This window comes from Dermacentor albipictus, chromosome 1 (genome assembly GCF_038994185.2).
Source record: "Dermacentor albipictus isolate Rhodes 1998 colony chromosome 1, USDA_Dalb.pri_finalv2, whole genome shotgun sequence".
NCBI classification, from domain to species: Eukaryota; Metazoa; Arthropoda; class Arachnida; order Ixodida; family Ixodidae; genus Dermacentor; species Dermacentor albipictus.
Window position 1 is genome coordinate 342364830 of NC_091821.1, and position 19687 is coordinate 342384516.

At 49.4% G+C, this 19687-nt stretch overlaps 1 protein-coding gene across 3 annotated transcripts; it reads left to right on the forward strand.

Annotated features, from left to right (window-relative positions):
* The first annotated feature begins 1658 nt into the window (after positions 1 to 1658).
* Positions 1659 to 18346, forward strand: LOC135907835 (polycystin-1-like protein 3). 3 transcript variants are annotated; one of them, XM_070531741.1, is made up of 7 exons: positions 1659 to 1900; positions 5055 to 5135; positions 5602 to 5804; positions 6630 to 6788; positions 8961 to 9209; positions 16522 to 16678; positions 17384 to 18344. In XM_070531741.1, the coding sequence occupies exons 1-7, from the start codon at positions 1772 to 1774 to the stop codon at positions 17729 to 17731; spliced, it is 1326 nt and encodes a 441-aa protein (XP_070387842.1). In that variant the 5' UTR covers positions 1659 to 1771; the 3' UTR covers positions 17732 to 18344. The 3 variants fall into 3 exon arrangements, with proteins under 3 accessions (XP_070387842.1, XP_070387843.1, XP_065295694.1); XM_070531742.1 differs by lacking the exon at positions 5055 to 5135 and having other exon boundaries at positions 17384 to 18346; XM_065439622.1 differs by lacking the exon at positions 6630 to 6788 and having other exon boundaries at positions 17384 to 18342.
* The last annotated feature ends 1341 nt before the right edge of the window (positions 18347 to 19687 follow it).

The window sequence follows — 19687 nt, forward strand, 5'->3', positions numbered from 1 at the left end:
TGCTACGGCAACCATTTCCTTGTGCTTCTACCAGCACCACTTTTTTACAGCAAGAAAACTTCCAAGCGCAAAGCGAACACGCTTTTCTTTTTTCAGCGGTTTGACGTGCGAAACTTTTCCCCGCAGCTCTACAGCTATGAGGAGAAGAAAGGACAGCAGGAATGACAATGCGGAGAAAACCCAAATTAAAGATTTCTTTCCGCTTCAAGACTAACCAGGCTTTTTTCCTTAAGCGGCAGCAAGCAAAGTGTGCGCATCGAGATAAGAACAAACGTGCATGTCGTTCGTTAATGCTGCTGACAGATTGTGGCTTAAATAAGTGTCAATTTATCTATTTATCTATTTATCTATATTTTTAGTTAGTTAGTTAGTTAGTTAGTTAGTTAGTTAGTTAGTTAGTTAGTTAGTTAGTTAGTTAGTTAGTTAGTTAGTTAGTTAGTTAGTTAGTTAGTTAGTTAGTTAGTTAGTTAGTTAGTTAGTTAGTTAGTTAGTTAGTTAGTTAGTTAGTTAGTTAGTTAGTTAGTTAGTTAGTTAGTTAGTTAGTTAGTTAGTTAGTTAGTTAGTTAGTTAGTTAGTTAGTTAGTTAGTTAGTTAGTTAGTTAGTTAGTTAGTTTAGGCGGACAATGAAGAACTGGGGCTTTCAGCGCAGCTTCGTGGAGGGCTCCGAATTATTGAGATCCCTTTGGAGTTCTCCAGCGTGCATTTAAATCTGACTACACGAGCGTTTCTACGCGATGGCATCAGAAGTGCCAAAGTAGGGAAAGAAATACTGTATACGGTTTAAGTGTGGGAAGCCGGTCACATGGTAGAGGTGCACAGATTATGTGAGAACATAGAAGAGCATATTCAGTATATTTATATACGTGGAAGCTTCACTCGCGAAGAAAAGGCGCAAACCAGTAACGCTTGTGCATCACACATAAAAAAAAGAAATGAGATGTGGGGCTCTTTGGTTATTCTCTACTTCAAAATGATGTGGCGCCACCATGTGGATAGAGAGGCGCACGGGTGTGAGAGAGAGTGTCAGCCACGTACTACTACTAGGACTACTATGCGACATACGCACGGCAAAAACATGCTTCCATATATGTAACAACAAATGTAACACATGCAAAAACACACGTGCACACCACACATACAAAACGCAAAGGATAATCTCGTATATCCACCCTTGTTTAACATTTAATAGTGATTTAAAGTGTTGGCAAATCAGTGGAACCGCCAGAGTCCAGAGATTTGACCGCGCATCAGAGACAATGGAGCGTTCAATGCACAGAAAAAGATTACACCAGCAAGACGTCGAGTGTTCAGTCAATTACTACGATTGTGGAACCGAAGAACGCATGCAAAAAGTCAGTATGGGATAACTTATGGCATGGAACATTGCTCGTGTGCAGTAAAAAGGGGACAGAAGAAGTAGGAGGTGAGACAAAAGAGTACACCTTGTGAATTTTCTGCTGTGGCCATGCGGCAATTTATCATTTTCCCTCGATCAAATTAACCTTTAACGTCTTATCGGCTTGCGCCACCTCGTTCTTGGCCTCTGTCCAATAACACGGCCGCTGGATGCCAGTAATGTGTCACGCAGTTTCACTGGCTACGTACCAAACTATCTGACAACAGCGCAACATTTTCGACGAGAAAGAAGACGAGCAAGAATTGCTATGGCATCGCCAGCGGCTGCTCTAAGGTGAACCTTGGCCGTGAAGTCAAAGACGTGAAGAGGACAACTTTGACAGCCTCGGTTTCCGCCCAGTGTGGGCCAGCGTGAATGGGCGAGGAGTCCGGATCGCCGTACGCTGGTGTTTACCTCATCCCAGTCGGCGTCGCGGTCACCTGGCTGGCGTTCTTGCACCTTTACTCAAAAGCGTCGCGTCGCGCTAAAGAGGACATACTCAAGGTGCGTACCCCAGTGTGTGTGTGTGTGTTACTGTTTTCGCTAAGCCAATCTTCAATGCGATTACGATTTTAAATCCTAAGCAGTCTTTGGCGAGCTCTCCAGCCCTGCCACGTGAGAAGTGTAATGCCTTGCATCTGCACAAAAATGCGTGATTTGTAAAGAGTTTTAATTGTTGTGTGCAAATGTAGATGATTCGGAGCTTTTAAGCGATAAGGAACAACTTAAAGCAAATAAAATAAATCCAATATTTCTATGGATACATAGGGCTCCTTAGAAAATGCATGGGGAAGCTTATAGTAGGAGTAGGCCAACCGAAATTTGGGGTTCGGTCAACTTGAAATTTCGATGTGGGCCAATTGAAATTTGGGTGTGGGCCAGCTTCAAATTTCGGGGTGGGCCAACTTGAAATTTGCAAGTGAGCCAAGTTGAGATTTGTGGGTGGCTCCACTTTAAATGCGGAGTGGGCCAACTTAAACTAAGGGTTGGGCCGAATTAAATTTGGGGGTGAGCTAACTTGAAATTTGAGGGCGGCCCAACTTAAATTTGGGAGTGGGCCAACTTGAAATTTGAGGGTGGGCCAATTCGAAATGCGGGGTTGGGCCAACTTAAATTTGGGGGTGGGCCAAAATGATATTTGGGGTTCGGCCAACTTGAGATTTGGAGTGGCCCAATGTCCAATTTAGTGCTGCTAAGTGCCTTTCGAGTTACGAACACCCCGCGGGCAAGCGAGCCCGTTGAGGCGCTTGGCGCGTTTTAACGCGACAGCGTTAAGGAGCTCGTGTCGCAGAAAAGCCGGTGTCGTCGGCGTTGGTGTCAGTGGCGTTGGCCGTGAGCGATAAATCCCAGCAGGCACTTCATGAATAGAAAACAACTTGCAAGATGGGCTGGGTGGGAATCGAACCAGGGTCTCCGGAGTGTGAGACGGAGACGCTACCGCTGAGCCACGAGTTCGATGCTTCAAAGCAGTACAAAAGCGCCTCTAGTGAATGCGGCGTTTCCTTAGAAACGAGCTGTTTCTAAGGCTCAGGCGTGCGTCGCTTGCTCTGGCGCACATTTCGTTGCCGCGCCGAACGCTGCGTTGCTCGACGCTCACCGCGTCCGATGCGGGGCGCGTAGTCGCTGCGCCGTATCCCCTTGGCGGGTCGACGGGAACGCTGTCGCGTTCCACTCTTGAAGGCGAAGCTTAAGCGTCCTCCAATTTTTCATTGGGCCTTACGGAGGCGCAGTCAGAACGCATGCGAGAGCTTGCGCGGACGAGAAATGCGTGCATAACACAGGCTTGCGAGACCGACAGCGAGGGTGACATGGCATCGCAGCGATGCACTTTCCCTTCACGCAACACTTCACGATACTGCGGCCGCTGGTGTTCCCTTTCGACCGCTCTGCTCCATCATGGTGCGCTGGTGCCCGGCGTCCTGGCTCAATTAGTACGATTGCAATGAAGAGGCCGGATGCGGCGAGAAATAAGAGTGGAACGGGATAGCAGTCAAACGTACCTGACTGCTTCTGACGCTTCCCGGCAACTGGAGCGTATGTACCCGTAATGTTTTCCTTGGAAATACTGGCGGCGAATGCTATGCACGAAGGCGAGTTTCCTGGTTCTTTTTCTGATAGTGTTGCTAGGATCCGAGCGGGCCGAGTCACTCCTACTAAGACAGAGCTCAAACGGCAGCTCGAAAACGCTATCGCGTTAAAAAATGCTTGCGTTTATTGCCGCGTATTAGAAATCTTCTCTCGTATATTTAAATTACAATTCGACCCCACCATGTCTGTGGCTTGTGTGTAAGTCATGCCTTACTAATTTTCTGACGCATTTTACTTTGATAAATTCAGCTAGTTGAGTAACGTATCTGCGCTACACGGAGGGCCTGCGTGGTTGAGTATGCGTGGTTCAGAATTATTTTGAAAGACCGCCGACGCTGGACAAGGTGCGACGTGGGGCGCGGCCCCTTGACACTGTCACGTTAAAATCTGACAATTCTTTACTAAAATTTAAGCATTCTCTGCCACAGGAAAGGCCACGAGTAGACGCCCATAAGCTGGTAAAAACACGTAAGCAAAACTAAGCAAAAACGAAGTCACAGTCGAGCAAAACTATGCGCACACGTTCATAGACAATTCTCAGAATTTCCGTAGCTTCCGTTTCTTTTTCGATTTATCCTTAAATGTCTGTGCATACTGTAGCTACGTTTACATGACCACACAAAGCCGAGTCGAGTTGGCTTTTCCAGCAGCCATAATTCGCTTGTGAAGCCTGTGCGACCGAGGGGCCTTCGAAAAGAATTGGTTCAGTCCGCCAGCAACACGCGGATCGAGCCACCCGAGGAGAAAGAGGATGGTGTTGGCTGCAGGCGAATCTAGCCTCGCAAATAAATGTCTTCAACTGCTCCTCCGGAGAGTCTCCTTTTAATTTGTATGAGGCTAAACATACCCAACCATTAAATAAAATATCTAGACGCCTTATACGTTCTTGCCGCCGACACCACGCTTCGCACGCGGGCTTCGGTAGTAAACCCTCTTCGTGCCCGCGTCGCTGTTTCTCACGCTTCGGAGTGTCAGCAGCTTCCTATAAAGCCACGTAAAATTCTCTTTGCGCTATATATATATATATATATATATATATATATATATATATATATATATATATATATATATATATATATATATATATATATATATATATATATATATATATATATATATATATATGTGTGTGTGTGTGTGTGTGCGTGTGTGCGCGTGTGTGCGTGTGTGCGTGTGTGCGCGTGTTTGTGTGCGTGCGTGTGTGTGTGTGTGTGCGTGTGCGTGCGCGTGCGCGTGCGTGTGCGTGTGTGTGTGTGTGTGTGTGTGTGCGTGTGTGTGCGTGTGTGTGTGTGTGTGTGTGTGTGTGTGTGTGTGTGTGTGTGTGTGTGTGTGTGTGTGTGTGTGTGTGTGTGTGTGTGTGTGTGTGTGTGTGTGTGTGTGTGTGTGTGTGTGTGTGTGTGTGTGTGTGTGTGTGTGTGTGTGTGGACATACCCGCACACACGCACGCACGGAGAAACACTTCTAGCGTCCTGTACACTATATATAGCGCTTCGTGAGTTGCTTGGCGCAGTACTTGATCTGGGGTCATTACAAGTCAATCGGCAGTTTCCTTTTCCTTTTTTTCGTACAGGGCATGAGATTTTACTCCGACGAAAACTTCGTCAGCGACGAGTTCGTCTACAACATAATCATTCAAACTGGCTACGAACCGGTAAGAACCGTATGGTTTCCTGCGCGCTTTTGAAAGCGGTGCATCAAGCCTTAAAAAAAAAGCGAAAGGGATATAAAAGCAGCGCTGGGACACTGCCAAATTGGGCATTTAGTATGAAGGCCGTCTATTTGACAATACTGGGACACTGTGTTTTTAGACTGTTAGACTGAATACGGAAAGTCACACGCACCCACCTCGAGGTCACAGCCTGCGACACGCCTATCACTGTAAAATAATTTACACCCTAAAAAGTGAAAAAGGGTGTAAATTTGTCTATAACTCACACCCTTAGGGTGTCCATTATATAGATAACACCTAAGGATGTGAGTTATAGACACATTTAAACCCTTTTTCATTTTTAGGGTGTAAATTATATCACGGTGCAGCACCTCTTTTCGTTTCAATCGCCGGTCCGCATTTCTCTGTCGAGAAAGCCAACGTCGATCGTTTGTGCCCGCATTGGCAGGAGTCCGGAACGACTTCGGCGCTGGCGATGCGCATCGTGGGGGACGAGGCGTCCGCTCTTACCTACCTGTGCCACTGCGGCCCGGAGTTCAACGTGCTGGCCCCGGGATCGCGTATCGGAGTCTGCATTACGTCCAGCTTCGAAGTGGGCCGCGTTCGGGCCATCGTCTTCGAGGTTGACCCGCGCTTCCCACGCTCCAACTGGTATACGCACCTATCCGGTACAGTTTTGCACGCTCTGTTGGCATCAGTGTGCCTGCGAGCATGCAAGAGAAGGAGAGTTCACGATTGGCAGTCAGTCAGTAGAATCAGCGGAGAACTACGCTTCTCTGGGGGCAATTAGTAGAAGGGGACCCGGAACAAGTAAAGGAAATCTACGCCGACGAATAAATGTGCGTTTCGAGAGCGTACGGAATTAATTATCGAGTCGTGACGGGCTATTTTTGAACATAAGAGTGCGCAATTATCGCATTGTACCGGTACTAACATATGGGGAGGAACTCGTAAATTAATAAAGAAGCTGTAGAAGGAGCGAAGGACTGCTGGGCGAGTGGGGCAACGAAAAATTATGTATGCATAACGTTAAGGGACAGGAGAATAGCAGTGTGTATTAGAGAGCAAACGGTGGTAGCCGATATGCTAGTTGACGTTAGGAGAAAAAGAAATTGAGTTGGGCAGGTCGCGTAATGCTTATGGCGCATAACCGGTGGCCTGTCACAAATAGTTGCAGAACGGCTGCAAAGGGAAGAAAAGTGCAGCCGAGTACGGCAGAGGATTAGATGGCGCAGTGAAATTAGGAAGTGTGCATGCTTGTGATGGAGTCAGCGTACGCAAGACAGACAACTGCCTGATATGCGAAAGGCCTTAGTCCAGCGGTGGCTATGAAATAGACCGAAGATGATGACGTCTCCCGGTATACCGGTGTTCTTTTGCGTCAGTAGGCCTCCGCTGGGTCATTTACCCACGTACGAGTATGTGGATGTATACTGTATCGTTCCGTTCTCCTGGCGGTTCGCGACACCGCGCCAGGAAAGTGGACCGCGTGGATCTGTGGGACCAAACGCGGGCCCTGCACTACGTGTTCGTCATCAACCGTGTGTTGCTGTTTGCCCAAAGGCTCACGGAGCGATTCCCGCCCCTCGACGCCGAAGGTGGAGCTCAGGTGCCGGTCGGCGTACGCTTCGCCAGGCAAACAGGCTCGCCGCAAGCCGACGGCTTTTATTTGCGCGGTGAGCCAATGCGGCTGAGAGAAAAGAAAGCGAGACGAGTCGTGCGGCAGTTCCTGGAGTCCTCTAACCTATCCACCGCTGATGATCGTGATTTTTATTAGCATATACTTTAGAAGAGTGAACCGCCGGGCTAGTTGGTTATCCGACATAAGTAACGAGCTTTGCGGCAAAACCACACACACACAAGAAATGAGACAACACGGGTGCTTTGAAACCTGAAAACCTTTGAAACCGGACGCCGACAAATAGTCACCTAGCATGCTTGATCTAATCAGGTTATACTTAGGGGACCCCGAATACTAACTCTTTCGAATACGAATACTATATCAAATATGGAATGCAATGCCGAGTACTAAAACACAGGCGCCTATATTTACAGCTGGAGTACTTATTTTGGTATAACTATGGGGCCAATCCTGTACTGACTAGTGCAAGAACAACCGCTAGCTATCAGGTACAAAGGATCAGATTTAATAATAGGAGCACTAATTGTGATTATAGGCGCACGAATGGCCTCTCAAAAGTTTAGAGCCTGGTTGCAAATAAGCTTTTCAAGAAAGAAAGGCCGCTGTATGACTAGCTCTATTAAAGCGCTAAATAATTGTGATTATAGGTGCACGAATGGCCTCTCAAAAACTTTAGAGCCTGTTTGGAAACAAGCTTTTCAAGAAAGAAAGGCTGCTGTATAACTAGCTCTCTAAAAATGTTAAATAAATGTTTTTCGGCAAAAGACAAGAAGTTGCGGGAAAAGAGAAAAAGGTGCTGAAGGACTCGTGTGGCGTAGACAAATTTAATAGGGCCGCTTGCAAGCAAAACAAAAACATCACAGGTTGTAGCGTAAAAGAAAACTGCTACATGAACTAGATTGCCAAAAACACTAAATGACAGACTATACAACCAAAAGTCGCAGATGGTCATGTAGGCTTGCAGCGCAAAACCGAAAACGAAGTTATCATTATAATTTTGTTCCTGCGTTTCTCCAAGAACATTTGTCGCTGTTCACTCCTGATAACTTTCAATACTTTGTTTAGCAGACAGAGCATGCAACTGCAGACCGAATTACAGACGGAACTGAATTGCAGACGGAATTGCAGACGGAGCATTCAATTGCAGACGTTATAGCAGACGAAACATTCAATTGTTGCGATCTATTTGGCTAATTTCAAATATTTGAAAATACTGAATAGCTTTTTTTTCCGAGTACGAATAGTTAGTGTGCGGTATTCAATTCGTATTCGAAACTTCTAATATTCACCCATTTTTAGTTATACTACATCTACAGCGGTCTAACATTTTACCTATATTTCCTTTATCTACTCTCTCTGTTAAAATCGCTAGCTCCTTATTATACAGTTGTCTATGTCTGTAAAGACCCCGGATGCATCGATTCCTTCCCTCTTTTTTTCAGTTTCTTTTTTTCACCAATACTCCAAACGCATCTCTTGCTTATCCCGACTGCTGACCAGTTAACACTCCCATAAGTTTTGAAATACCAGCGCTTCTGGAATATGCACGTAACTTGTGGTCCTTGATGCTTGAATATCTCGGCATTCCATCACATTGGGCTGTGTCGCGAATACCCGCGTAGTTGCCGCCTGGTGGTGAGTGGCAAAATGACGTTTGGTGGGTATCGTTCCTCGCATGTTGCTTGCACCCTCTAGGGTGCACACGTGCGTAGACACCGTGAATTCTTGCGAAGGCTGTTTGTTCCATGGCTGCAGCGCAGTCATAATAGCTCGACTGCCTATTTAAGCGATGGATTGGACTTTGCGTTCTATCCTCTGTGTTGTAATAAATTTTACTTCTCTTTAACTCGGTCGCACTTTCTGCGCTACATATCTCAATTTGACGGGGGGGGGGGGGGGGGCGAGGTTGTATCCACCAGTGCTTGGTCTACGGCGGAAAGGATACCGTTTTATGGCATGCTTGAAGACGATAGGAGAAACCTTTCCCTATCCGCGGCAGCATTCGCTGTCATGTCCTAACAGTGATTCAAGGCGTCCCCGGCTGTACTACCTTCGCACAGCGATGAAACTCCTGTTGTTTTTTTCGCTGGCTAGGCTATGTTGTCTGGCGCTGCTGTCACTATGGGTACATCGAGTGCGCAGTGCTCTGCGTCTCCACCCGACAGGACCCTGCGGCAGTTCCACCTGCCGCTGAGCGTGCTGGATTTTCCGTACGGGTCCCGGTTCACGCGCGTGCAGCGGTTGGCCTCTGTAATGGCACTCGGCCTGGACGCCATGCTGGTCGACTGCGCACTGCACGGCTGGTGTCCTGAGCGCGGCGGACCCGGCATCAACCTCGGAGGCACGCTCCTCTCCACCGTCTACCTCAGCGCCTTCCTATTCGTCGGCACACTCGTCATCACGTTCGCCTTCGAGTGAGTGCACCCGCCGCAGTGTAATAATGGCTGCGGCATTCTGCCGCTGGAGTACAAAGTGAAGGGTTCGACTGCCGACCACGGTGGCCGCAAAACCACGTGGGTAGAATGCTTTAAGGTGACAGCAAAATGAAAAAAAGGCTGGATTCTTTCCCAAATGCAAACTGTTTATTATCTGCAGAGCGTCGGCGTGAAGCGTGTTGCTGCCTTCCTCGGCCGCGTCTCTCGTGCGTCTCTCCGTGCCGTCTCTCTGGTTCGGCTGGCCTCCGGCTCTTCTCTCTCCCCTCGCTCAAACCCCCGTGTCTACTCGTGGGTCTCTTCTTACAGTTCCAGAAACCATGGCGGAGCATCGGTGCGATGAGCCTTTCCTCGTGTTTACACAAGGGTCTCTTGCGGGGAGCAAAGTACCATGCGGGGCGCCTCGTGATCTACGGGATTGCGGCGGTGGAGCTCGCTGCCTGACAGGTCGGCGTAAAATGCGTGACGGCTAAGTTATGAGAGTGCGCGCCGCTCACACGGCCTACCCAAAATTTGCGACTGTCCTCAGGCGCACGTGTCCGTCGATGTCAATTCCTCGGTGTCCAAGGCGCGTTCTTAGTACTTCCTCAGCTGTTCGACGTTTACAGTTTTTTCGTTTGATCTTCCGGGGATGATGTTTGGAACGCCGAATCGTGGGATCCACCGGTTCGTAAGAAATTCCAGGTAGTACTTGGAAGATGTGCTTGGCACTGCTGCTGCGTCCATGTACCTTGTAGCGTGGTCGATGCCATACGAGGATATAACCTTCGCCTCCATCCAGGGGATCCATGTGATCGAGAGAGATGACAACATTGGGCTCGTTTGGAACTTCTGTGGGGCTGAGGCACTCTTCAGCTCGAGTCGTTCGTGAGTTAATCATCTGGCACGTGTGACATGACTCGAGGTAGCGGCGGATGTCCTTTACTATAGATGGCCACCAGTACTTTCTCTGGACCAAGGCCTTCGTCTTCTCGCTTCCGAGGTGTCCGTTGTTGTCATGAAAGACTGCCATTACGCTGCTTCGGAGCGCCGCAGGATCCACCACCGTTTTGCAAGCTCGTCCGCCCTCGATTGATCTTCCCACCACGATGTCGTCTTCCACTTCGTAGATGGAGTTAACAGTTCCTGCTTCCGCCCGGAACCTTTGGCATTCGGGATCGCTCTCTTGAAACTGAGGGTCAGCGGGATAGGATCTGTATGTCTTTGAGGCGACGGGAATATCGTCCCTGAGATCGATGCTGTGCTCATCGTTAGCGCAGAGCCCCAGCGCGTTCTTCCTCGTGGTGAACGCCTTATGGTGACGATGAAGAACTGAGCGCAGCTCATCTCGTTCGTCGGCGTTTGCGTCGCGGGACATATTGGATACTGCCTCTTCGATCTGATTGGTGTAATCTTCGTCAGGACCGGGGTCCTTCGTGTTCAGCTGTACGAAGCCGATATCGCTCGCCGATAGTTCGTCTCGGACCTTGCGATTGCTAAAGGCTGTTATTAGGGTCTCTACGACGCGATGCGCACTGTGTGCGCTTGGTGCGTGACCCGACGGCTCGCTCACCGATGGCTGAACGGGGACGAGGGTGACGTCGTTAGTGGGGTGGAACGTGACGTCAACATTCGCAGCGCGGCGCCAGTCCGAACCAAGAATCAGATCCATGGCACCTGGCAACGGCGCGATCACCACCTCCTCGAGTCGCACGGTCGATGTTCCGATGGTCACGTTCAGAGTCGCCATTCTCGCCGGTCTGATGCATCGGTCGAGCACTTCTATCGTTTCGGGAGACGTCCAGGGTCGGGGATGAACCTCAGGGCCCACGGAGCTCTCGCCGAGGACGGAGACGTTGGAGCCGCTGTCTATGCAGACTCTGACCGGTCGGCTCTCAACGAAGCCATTCACAATGGGTAGGGTGCCGCCCGTCGATTGCAGGAAGCAGTTGGCTTGCCTGGAGGTTGTGCCGGCGTTGCCTGCGTCATATCTGGCTTCTCGGCGTCGTTCTGCGTGGATTGTGGCCTCCGTCTTGGGTCTGGTGCACTCCCTCGACAAATGTCCCATATTGCCGCAGTTAAAGCAGGCTCGTGCTCGCACCGCTCGAACTGGTTCTCGGTGTTCGCGCCGCATTGACTGATCGCTCGGCCCGGGACGTCCGTCGTCAGCTGCCGCTCTGTTCTCGTAGCTGTTCCTCGTTTGGTTTCGTTGGCTCTGTTGCCCAGCTTGAGATTGTCGGAACTGCGCTGTTTGCGTCGTTATTGCTTTACGCCGCCTGGTGTCGAGCAGCGCTGCGCGGTCTATCAAATCGATGACGCTGTTGCAGGGCTGTGCAGCCAGAGGAATCGCCCAGGTGTCGTCTTCGATCCCGCTGAGTATCAGCGAAATTCTCTCTTCATTCGCAAGCGGGTAGGGAGACTTGTCCAGTAGAGCATTCTTAGAGTACATATACTCCACTAGGGTCTCCGAATTGCGCAGTTTTCGTGAAGCTTGCAGGTCCAAGAACTCTTGCATTGTGAGTTTCCGGTCGAAACGAGAGGCAAGTGCTTCCTTCCAAAGGTCCCACGTTTCACAAGCCATACCGTAAGAACTGTGCCAGTCCTTTGCGGCACCTTGCAGCCGGGTTGCTGCCGTCGCGAGCGTCAGTGATGGGGACCAGTGGGCCAGTGTAGCAATGCGTTCCACCTGCGTAATCCACGTTTGGACATTTCGTTGTACATCACCGTCGTACTCGGGGATGGCGGACGCGGTATCGTTCGTAGACTGAATCAGCACGGGCGGAGCTGGCGCGGACATTCTCGACAACGCTTCCGTCATCTGCAGCTGCGCGCGTGCGAACATGGCCACGATTTCAGTCATGCTTGGCGTACCTTCTGGAGCTGTGGCGGTGGTGTTCTCCGGCGAAGGCTGTGGAGGAGCGCCACGGTTGACTTCAGCAGGCCGTTGGTTCGCTGCCGTAGCGGAGGGTTGGATCCCGTCGAAACGTTGGGAGCCCGTTTCGTCCCCAGCTTGCGCCTGCGTTGGCTTCGGTGCCGCCGTTGTGTCACTCGTAGCGTGTGACCCGCGTTGCTGGGTTAGAAGCCGTCGCAGTTGGATAACCTCTGCACGCAGACCCTCGATCGTAGCCGGCGCCCTTGTGTCCGCCTTTTCGTGGTCGTCGCCGTCAGCTTCGGTCTTCAGGCGAGTGTTGTCGTCTTGGAGACGGGTCACGAGATCGTCCTTGCGGCCGCTGCACGGAAGTCCACGGATTCTCAGCTCGTCAGTCAGCTGTTGCTTTTTCAGGGCGCTCAGAACTTCGCGGACAGTTGATTTCATCGGTGAATAGATGAATGTCGACTCCGAGCTCACCGATGGCGTTCTGCTGGGCTCCGTGGTGGCCGCTCGTTCTTCGTTCGGGAAAGACGCGTCTGCAGATCCTGTCGGCTGCGCCATGACAGCAAAATGAAAAAAAGGCTGGATTCTTTCCCAAATGCAAACTGTTTATTATCTGCAGAGCGTCGGCGTGAAGCGTGTTGCTGCCTTCCTCGGCCGCGTCTCTCGTGCGTCTCTCCGTGCCGTCTCTCTGGTTCGGCTGGCCTCCGGCTCTTCTCTCTCCCCTCGCTCAAACCCCCGTGTCTACTCGTGGGTCTCTTCTTACAGTTCCAGAAACCATGGCGGAGCATCGGTGCGATGAGCCTTTCCTCGTGTTTACACAAGGGTCTCTTGCGGGGAGCAAAGTACCATGCGGGGCGCCTCGTGATCTACGGGATTGCGGCGGTGGAGCTCGCTGCCTGACAGGTCGGCGTAAAATGCGTGACGGCTAAGTTATGAGAGTGCGCGCCGCTCACAAAGGCGCCGCTTATGAAGAACACGGTGTACCTTGAAAAGCTGTAGATGTAGCGCGTCTTCGAGATGTCTGCGAGATGTCGATATGAAGGACCTACACGGGAAACTAAGGTGAGGGCACGCGCTGCCTACTTGGCATGCGCTGTGCACAAGGTTAAAATGCGCGCGGTTCCCACACTGCTTCGTCTGCTACCTGGCAGAACTACACACTTTGCAGCTACACTGCGACAAAGCTGTGATTAATAAAAATCATTGTATCGTGGCTACACGGCCGCGAACGAAGCTGCTCGCTTGTTCTGCAATTTGCAGGGCACATTTCCCTACCGGCAGAGTCGGAACGAGCCTCTAAAAAGTACAAAAGCACCCCTAGTTGCATTCGTCAGGAAAATGTGTTACCCGAGCACGGAAAAAAACTCTGGCGCGAGCTAACACGAGAAATAGCGGAAAACAGAAACGGAAGTAAGCACGTGTTACCCAATATTTTTATTTTTCGCCGCTGTGTTCCAACGTCGTGCCGTGGATGTCCAAACAACTCTACTTTCTTTTTATTAAGCTGTCAAGGTCTATGGTAAAGCGCATGCCATAAAATAAGAGTCATTTTCCTTGGTAAGCCCCACTGTTTTACCACAGCCGGTGATCCACACGACACAAAACGCGTAGCTTAGCACTGCGTAAGCTTGAAGCGTCAGTACCGCCTCTGCTTGACATTGCACCCAGAAAAATTCTGCGTCACTTTTCCCTCCACATTAGAGCGCTGCACGGGCTAGGGCTGGCCCAAAAGACCGGGCCCGGTCCATCCCGTCCATGGGCCGTGCTCGGGCCGAGTATGCATTTGTTGTTGACTCGAGCTCTGCCCGGGCTCGGGCCTAGAAGCTTCATGTTCAGGTATAGCTCGGGCTTTAGTCGGACCCGTATTAGGCCCGGGCATGTGATATTCAACTGCGCCAAAACTGCATACTATCAAAACTGCAGACCTATGAAAATTTTAGGCCAGTGGTGCCAGTCGGTTTCAGGGAAAGCTGGGGAAGGCGGGCCTCGACACAGTAGCGATACACTGCACAAATTAGTGCACATTAGCGGTGCACTTCTATCACTTTCAAAACGGTGCCAGTAATTCACGCACCCATGGTACGCCCTGCTTTTTTCATCTTCACGGCACTGGAAAGCTGGTCAATTTAACGCTGTGCCCAGGTTATTAAGACCGATTCCTTGAAGTGATCGTCACTTCAAAGAATTGGAGGTCTTAATGACCAGGCTCAGGCGAGAGGCGGACTACTCACCGTTCGAATGGAGCGCAATAAAGTAAAGTAGCGCAGTGAAGGGGAAGCACATTAGTGGAGTCGGGAGCGGTGGCGAGCGACGAAGTTTAAAAGCCACAAGAGGTCACAAAATTGGATCAATATGACGACGAGTTAGACAGATATTTGCATCGTAGTGGCATCGAAGAGATGCGTAAGTGTTCTAATGATGATAGGCTCTCTGCGAAAAAAGTTGCCTCACCTCTCCTCAGTTTGCCCAAGTTGTCCTTTGTTATAGCAGCTACAAGAGGAACCAATCAAAAGAACTTCATTACAACCGGTTCCATATCTCAAGAGCAGAATGTATTCCTAAAGGCAGAGTCATTAACAATCCTCGGTTATTACACAAAACTCTGTAGATTTTCGGCAGGAGTCTTGGATGCCCCGCTTTGCATTGCCTTTAGTGTTATGATTTCAACTGAAATACAAAAATGAAACACGCTTGCACACGTTTTTAGAGTAAAAATAAACTGACAGCAAATACATTCTGAAATGTTCATCCACAAATCAATTTGTCTACTAAGACACATAGCACTTCGGTACTGGTTACCAGTATTTGTTTCTTCGTTAGATTATTTTTCACCTTCGAAGTACCTATTATTCTTAGATAAACACTTTAAGCCTACGCCGATGCTGCAAAATTTTGTAACGGTGGTGGATATGGAGGATAAAACAACGCAGGAGCTTTCAATATCTATGTGCATTTTTAGTTCGCATGATATTGTCACACGTTAAGTGCCTCAACCCTGGTGTTAACTGCCTTGTATTTTTTTTCCTAGCACTGCACTAGTTCCGTGGGAATTAGCTTGACCAAACAAACGTCATATCCCAACTTTATGAAAAAGAAAGGAACTATGTTGTCTACGCTTTACTTACACCGTGCTTGACACCCTACATGTGAAAACAAACTAAAGAGCCCAAATTTACTTAGATTATCTGACAAAGATGCCTAAATTGTCGACTAATGATATGACGCCATAAAATGAAGTCGAACAAAGAAATAAATATGGCATGTTCCACGTGACAATATGATTGCGCATGAGTGTTACCCTTGCGTGTCATCAATTTATGATTACGCTAAAGGAACTTCTAGCGGCAGTGTATTATGCTATTCTAAAATCCAATAGACCGGCGTATGTAAATCTACATTCCGGGCAAGTTTACTTGCTCGAGTTCCACCTTTGTATGCTCTATAGGTTATTTGTAACGCTGGTGGATGTGGAAAATAAGACAACGCATTTAATCTAGTAATTTAATAAGTCAACGCATTAAGACATTTTAATCTCAGTGCATTTTTCGTTTCAATAATATTTTCACACATTAAGTGAAAGTGAGATTAAATTGCTAGCAGTATAAGGGAATGTTCACCTATGCCTTCGTTTTATATTGCCGCACAACTATTTGGGAGGTGTAGAAGGGCTGTTCTTAACACACTTCGATGCTCGAGCATGTGGAACGGAGGATGTAATTCTTCTTTACCTTTTTTTCAGCAACAACGTCAGCGGACAGCTACCTGTTGTGAAAAATCTGTGTTCACGTACTATTTACCATGATTGGTTTAGGCTCAGAGGCTACTGGGTCGAACCAAACTGGACCGCGCCTGGATCTTTCGGGTACGGGCATGGTACGGGCCAGGTTTACAATCACCAGGTCGGGCTCTGGCGGGCCATAGCATGACGCTTTCTGATTCAGGTCGGGTTAGGGCCGGGCCAGGGCCAGAATAAAACGGCCCGTACAGTGCTCTGGCTTTTTCGTGGTCACAAAAACTGGATTCCCACGCCCCCTAACGCTGAACCTCAATGTTAAGCTATCCACTTCACCTAGATGGTTGACCGATTGCAGTATCAGTCTTTCCGTCGATAAGTTTGTATGCAGCTCCGATATGGCTGCGTCAACGACGTCGAGGCCGGCGCGAACACAATTATCTACAATGTGTAACGGTGCGGCTTCGCTGCCGTGTGAAGCTGTCCACATTCACAACGTCCCAATGACTCGTACAGCCCGGTGCCGCCAAGCAGACCGTTCCTCTTTTTTTTTTATTTTTGACTGAAGCGTACTGCGCTAGAGACGCCTCAAAAGAATGTGTCCTATGAAGAAACTTTCTCCGATACCTCACTAATAAAGTTTCATCAGGAAAGTTCACCCCACCGCAGTCGTCTTTGCAACACAAATTTCATCTATACGCGTCCAGGTTCTGCTACCAAGGCGCCGACCGGGGTCACTGGCCACGACCCGCAGACCTGGACCACTTCTGCAAAACCCCCAAGACGATGCGCGCTGCCGCAGCGTCGCGCGCAGATTCCTCCAGGGAAGTCGCGTATCGCCACTACAGCAACCAGGATGCCTCGGTAAAGGCGCATCATTTGTGCAACGCGCTATATAGGACAACATTGCCTCCGAGTGGTTCGAAAGTCTTAGAGGCAACGCTAGCTGACTTATGTTGACAGAAGAAAGAAAAAAACATATTACTCGTCCATGTTTGTACTTGTCACGTCTGCTAGCACAACCAGTTTGTGAAAGGGACGCACAACGTTTGCGCTCTTGTCCCAACATAACCCTAGTTTTGAAAACTGTTCTCAGCGGGCTGTTGACGTTAGCCAATGGCGGCCCTTCTAAGTATATAAAATTCGTAAGAAATTTTACAGAAAACCTCTCAAATAAATTTAAGTCATATGAAGTTAGCACTTGGTTTCCATTTTTGCATATATAAGCTCTTACACCCTTAAACAAAATTACACCCTTTTGACACACAACGATAATCGTCATCTGTCTCGTCCACATTTCGTTTCCTTAATGCTGCGAGCCCGGTACTTCCCAGTAACGAACGGCATGCGCGTTATCAGTATATGACATAGCATTCCCGACAGGAAAGTAGTGGGCGCGGCGTTTTCAAGAAAGGAAACGCAAGCAAGGCAGATGATGATTATCGTTGTGTGGCAGAGATACACCCCAAAGAGTGTAACTTTGTCTAAGAGTGCAGACAAAGGTCCTGTCCCTCCTGAAGTGCTCCTAAATACCACCCTATTTTTTTCTTCTTTCGGCACTGCGCCCAGCTTGCCTCCCCCCAGCAGGTGCAGCCCGATGGCACGTCCCTGCGGTCCAAGACGACGATCATGTCGCCTCAGTTTCCCGTCGACGCGGCCGCCATAGTGGCGCACGCGGACGGCCTCCGGCTGCGGCAGTGCTACCCGTCCTGCCGAGCGGCAAGACTGCTGCCCTGGGCGCTCGTGGTCGCCAGCATGTTGCTGTCCACGCCCGCGGTGTGTGTGTGCGCGGCCTGCTACGACTTCGGCACCTGCGTCAGCTGGCTGCTCCCGCTGACCGCGGCAGCAGCGCTCACGTGTTTCGTCCTCGAGCCGGCCAAGGCGTTGCTCATCGCCTTCGTGTTTAGGGACTTCTGATGAGCCGCCGATGCATCGCAGGCGCTCCTTGCTGGGACGACGATGTAACTGCTGTGCTCACACCGTTGTCGTTCCACGCGAGTTGCGACTAGCTATGTGTCCCTTGCCGCAATTTCCACTATCTGTTCTGTTTTTTCAGTATGCCCCTTTATTCAACGGTGCAAAAAAAAAAAAAACAGCGCTTTACGAAGGGACATGAGGCAGACGACGTATACACGGCCAGCTTACGTATGTCGTCTGTTTCTTGTGCCCATGCGTGTCGCATCTTTGTGTTCTGTCCAAAAGTGCCGTTTACTTTTATTTCCTACGTGTACATCTACCGCCCCAAATCAGCACTGCGTGAACCACGTGTCTCGTGTATTTTGCCTTTGGTCGACTTTGTGACAGACTATGCTATTGATCCTGTGCTTCTCATGCACAGTTCTGTATTTCGTCAAAGTTAATTTGCGCTTACTGGCGTGTACATGTCGATATAATTTTCTTTTTCTCTTAATCCACAATATACGCCACGTGGGCAAGCTTATAACGCATCGCATCATTTTTGGATCGCTCGCAGTAAAGTCGGCTCCGAGTCAGCGTATTTGCATGTAATAACAACTTTGGCGGTGCATCGGCCGGCCGCTGTGTAAAATTCAATCAATCTCGGTCGTCTAAGGCAGAGCTGCGCGACGTACGAACGAGGGCAAGCGCTATAATGTGTGACTGGTTAATCGTATACGCACGCTGCAAATACAGGTCTTGAGTCTTGTGTAAATATGGCATCCTCTAGACTCCATCTGGCTTATATGAAACTCGGTGATGAGATTTATGCCTCAAAGCACCACAGGTGATTATAGGGGTACTTTAGTAGAGGGCTGCAGGTTTGTTTTGACCAAGTGAGCTTCTTCAACGTTCCACCGAAACTTGGCGCAGGAAAGTTTTCTTCCATTCCGCTTCAACACAAATGCGTTCTCCACTCGCCGCTGCCTGAAATCAAAGCCGATGCTTCGTGCTCAAAAACGGAATGATCAGAATAACGAAGACTAATCATTGAAAATCCCAGCAGTCTTGTGCGACTTGCCAGAATCACAACCCAATTTCCCGCAAAGCTGTTGTTTTGCCTAGCCTTTACGCTTTGCTTATACATCACCTCTAAAGTCCCAACACAAAAGATGAGCTAGGTGACTGAATCTCCACAGCGCTAAGCGGCATCCTCAGACCGAGCAGCTGCTTTCGACGCCCCTTCCCACACGTGGTTGAAGTTGATCCGTGACTACGGCCAACTCAAGCCAGTTGTATAGCGAACTCGGCGTGGTGTTTGCGGATCCACTGTGGCAACGTCGTCATGTGCTGCTGAAACTTGTGCTCGCTATCGCCACGCAGTTGACAAACGCGCATTCCTTGCTCGCGCGGGTGCACGTCACGTGAGCGGCCCGATGACGTCAGGCAAGAATATCTCCGCAGGCACATCCGATTACCCGGAGAGATAATGTTCGCGTACACAATAACGAGTGTGTGCTCTGGAGGTCTTTGCGACGACGAAAGTTATGAAAAGGGAACGACACGAAAGTTCTACTGAGTTCTACTCCCTGTGGCGCGGCACGATGATAACGTGCGGCAGCTGTAATGGTATTTACCATCAGGCGAAGGCCACTCCTGTGATTGCTTTTACAGCCAACGAAGTGAAAATTTAACAAAATATGCAGCTCGGCAATGTTTTTAAGCAGCCGCCTTGACTCTCTCAAGGCGGGTGCTTAAACTACACAGTAACATTATCGGCAACCCTCAGCACTCCATCGACTCCAGATGATCGCCGTACTAAGTAGCGACAAAGCACACTAATCCTTAGCTTCGGTTATCTGATAAGAACTGACATGTCTGACGTGACACGTCCGATGTCCAAATATGTAGTGGCGGTAACGTCACGTGCGTCGCCGACAAGGAAGCTATGACGAATCGAAATTCTCAGGCGCTAAG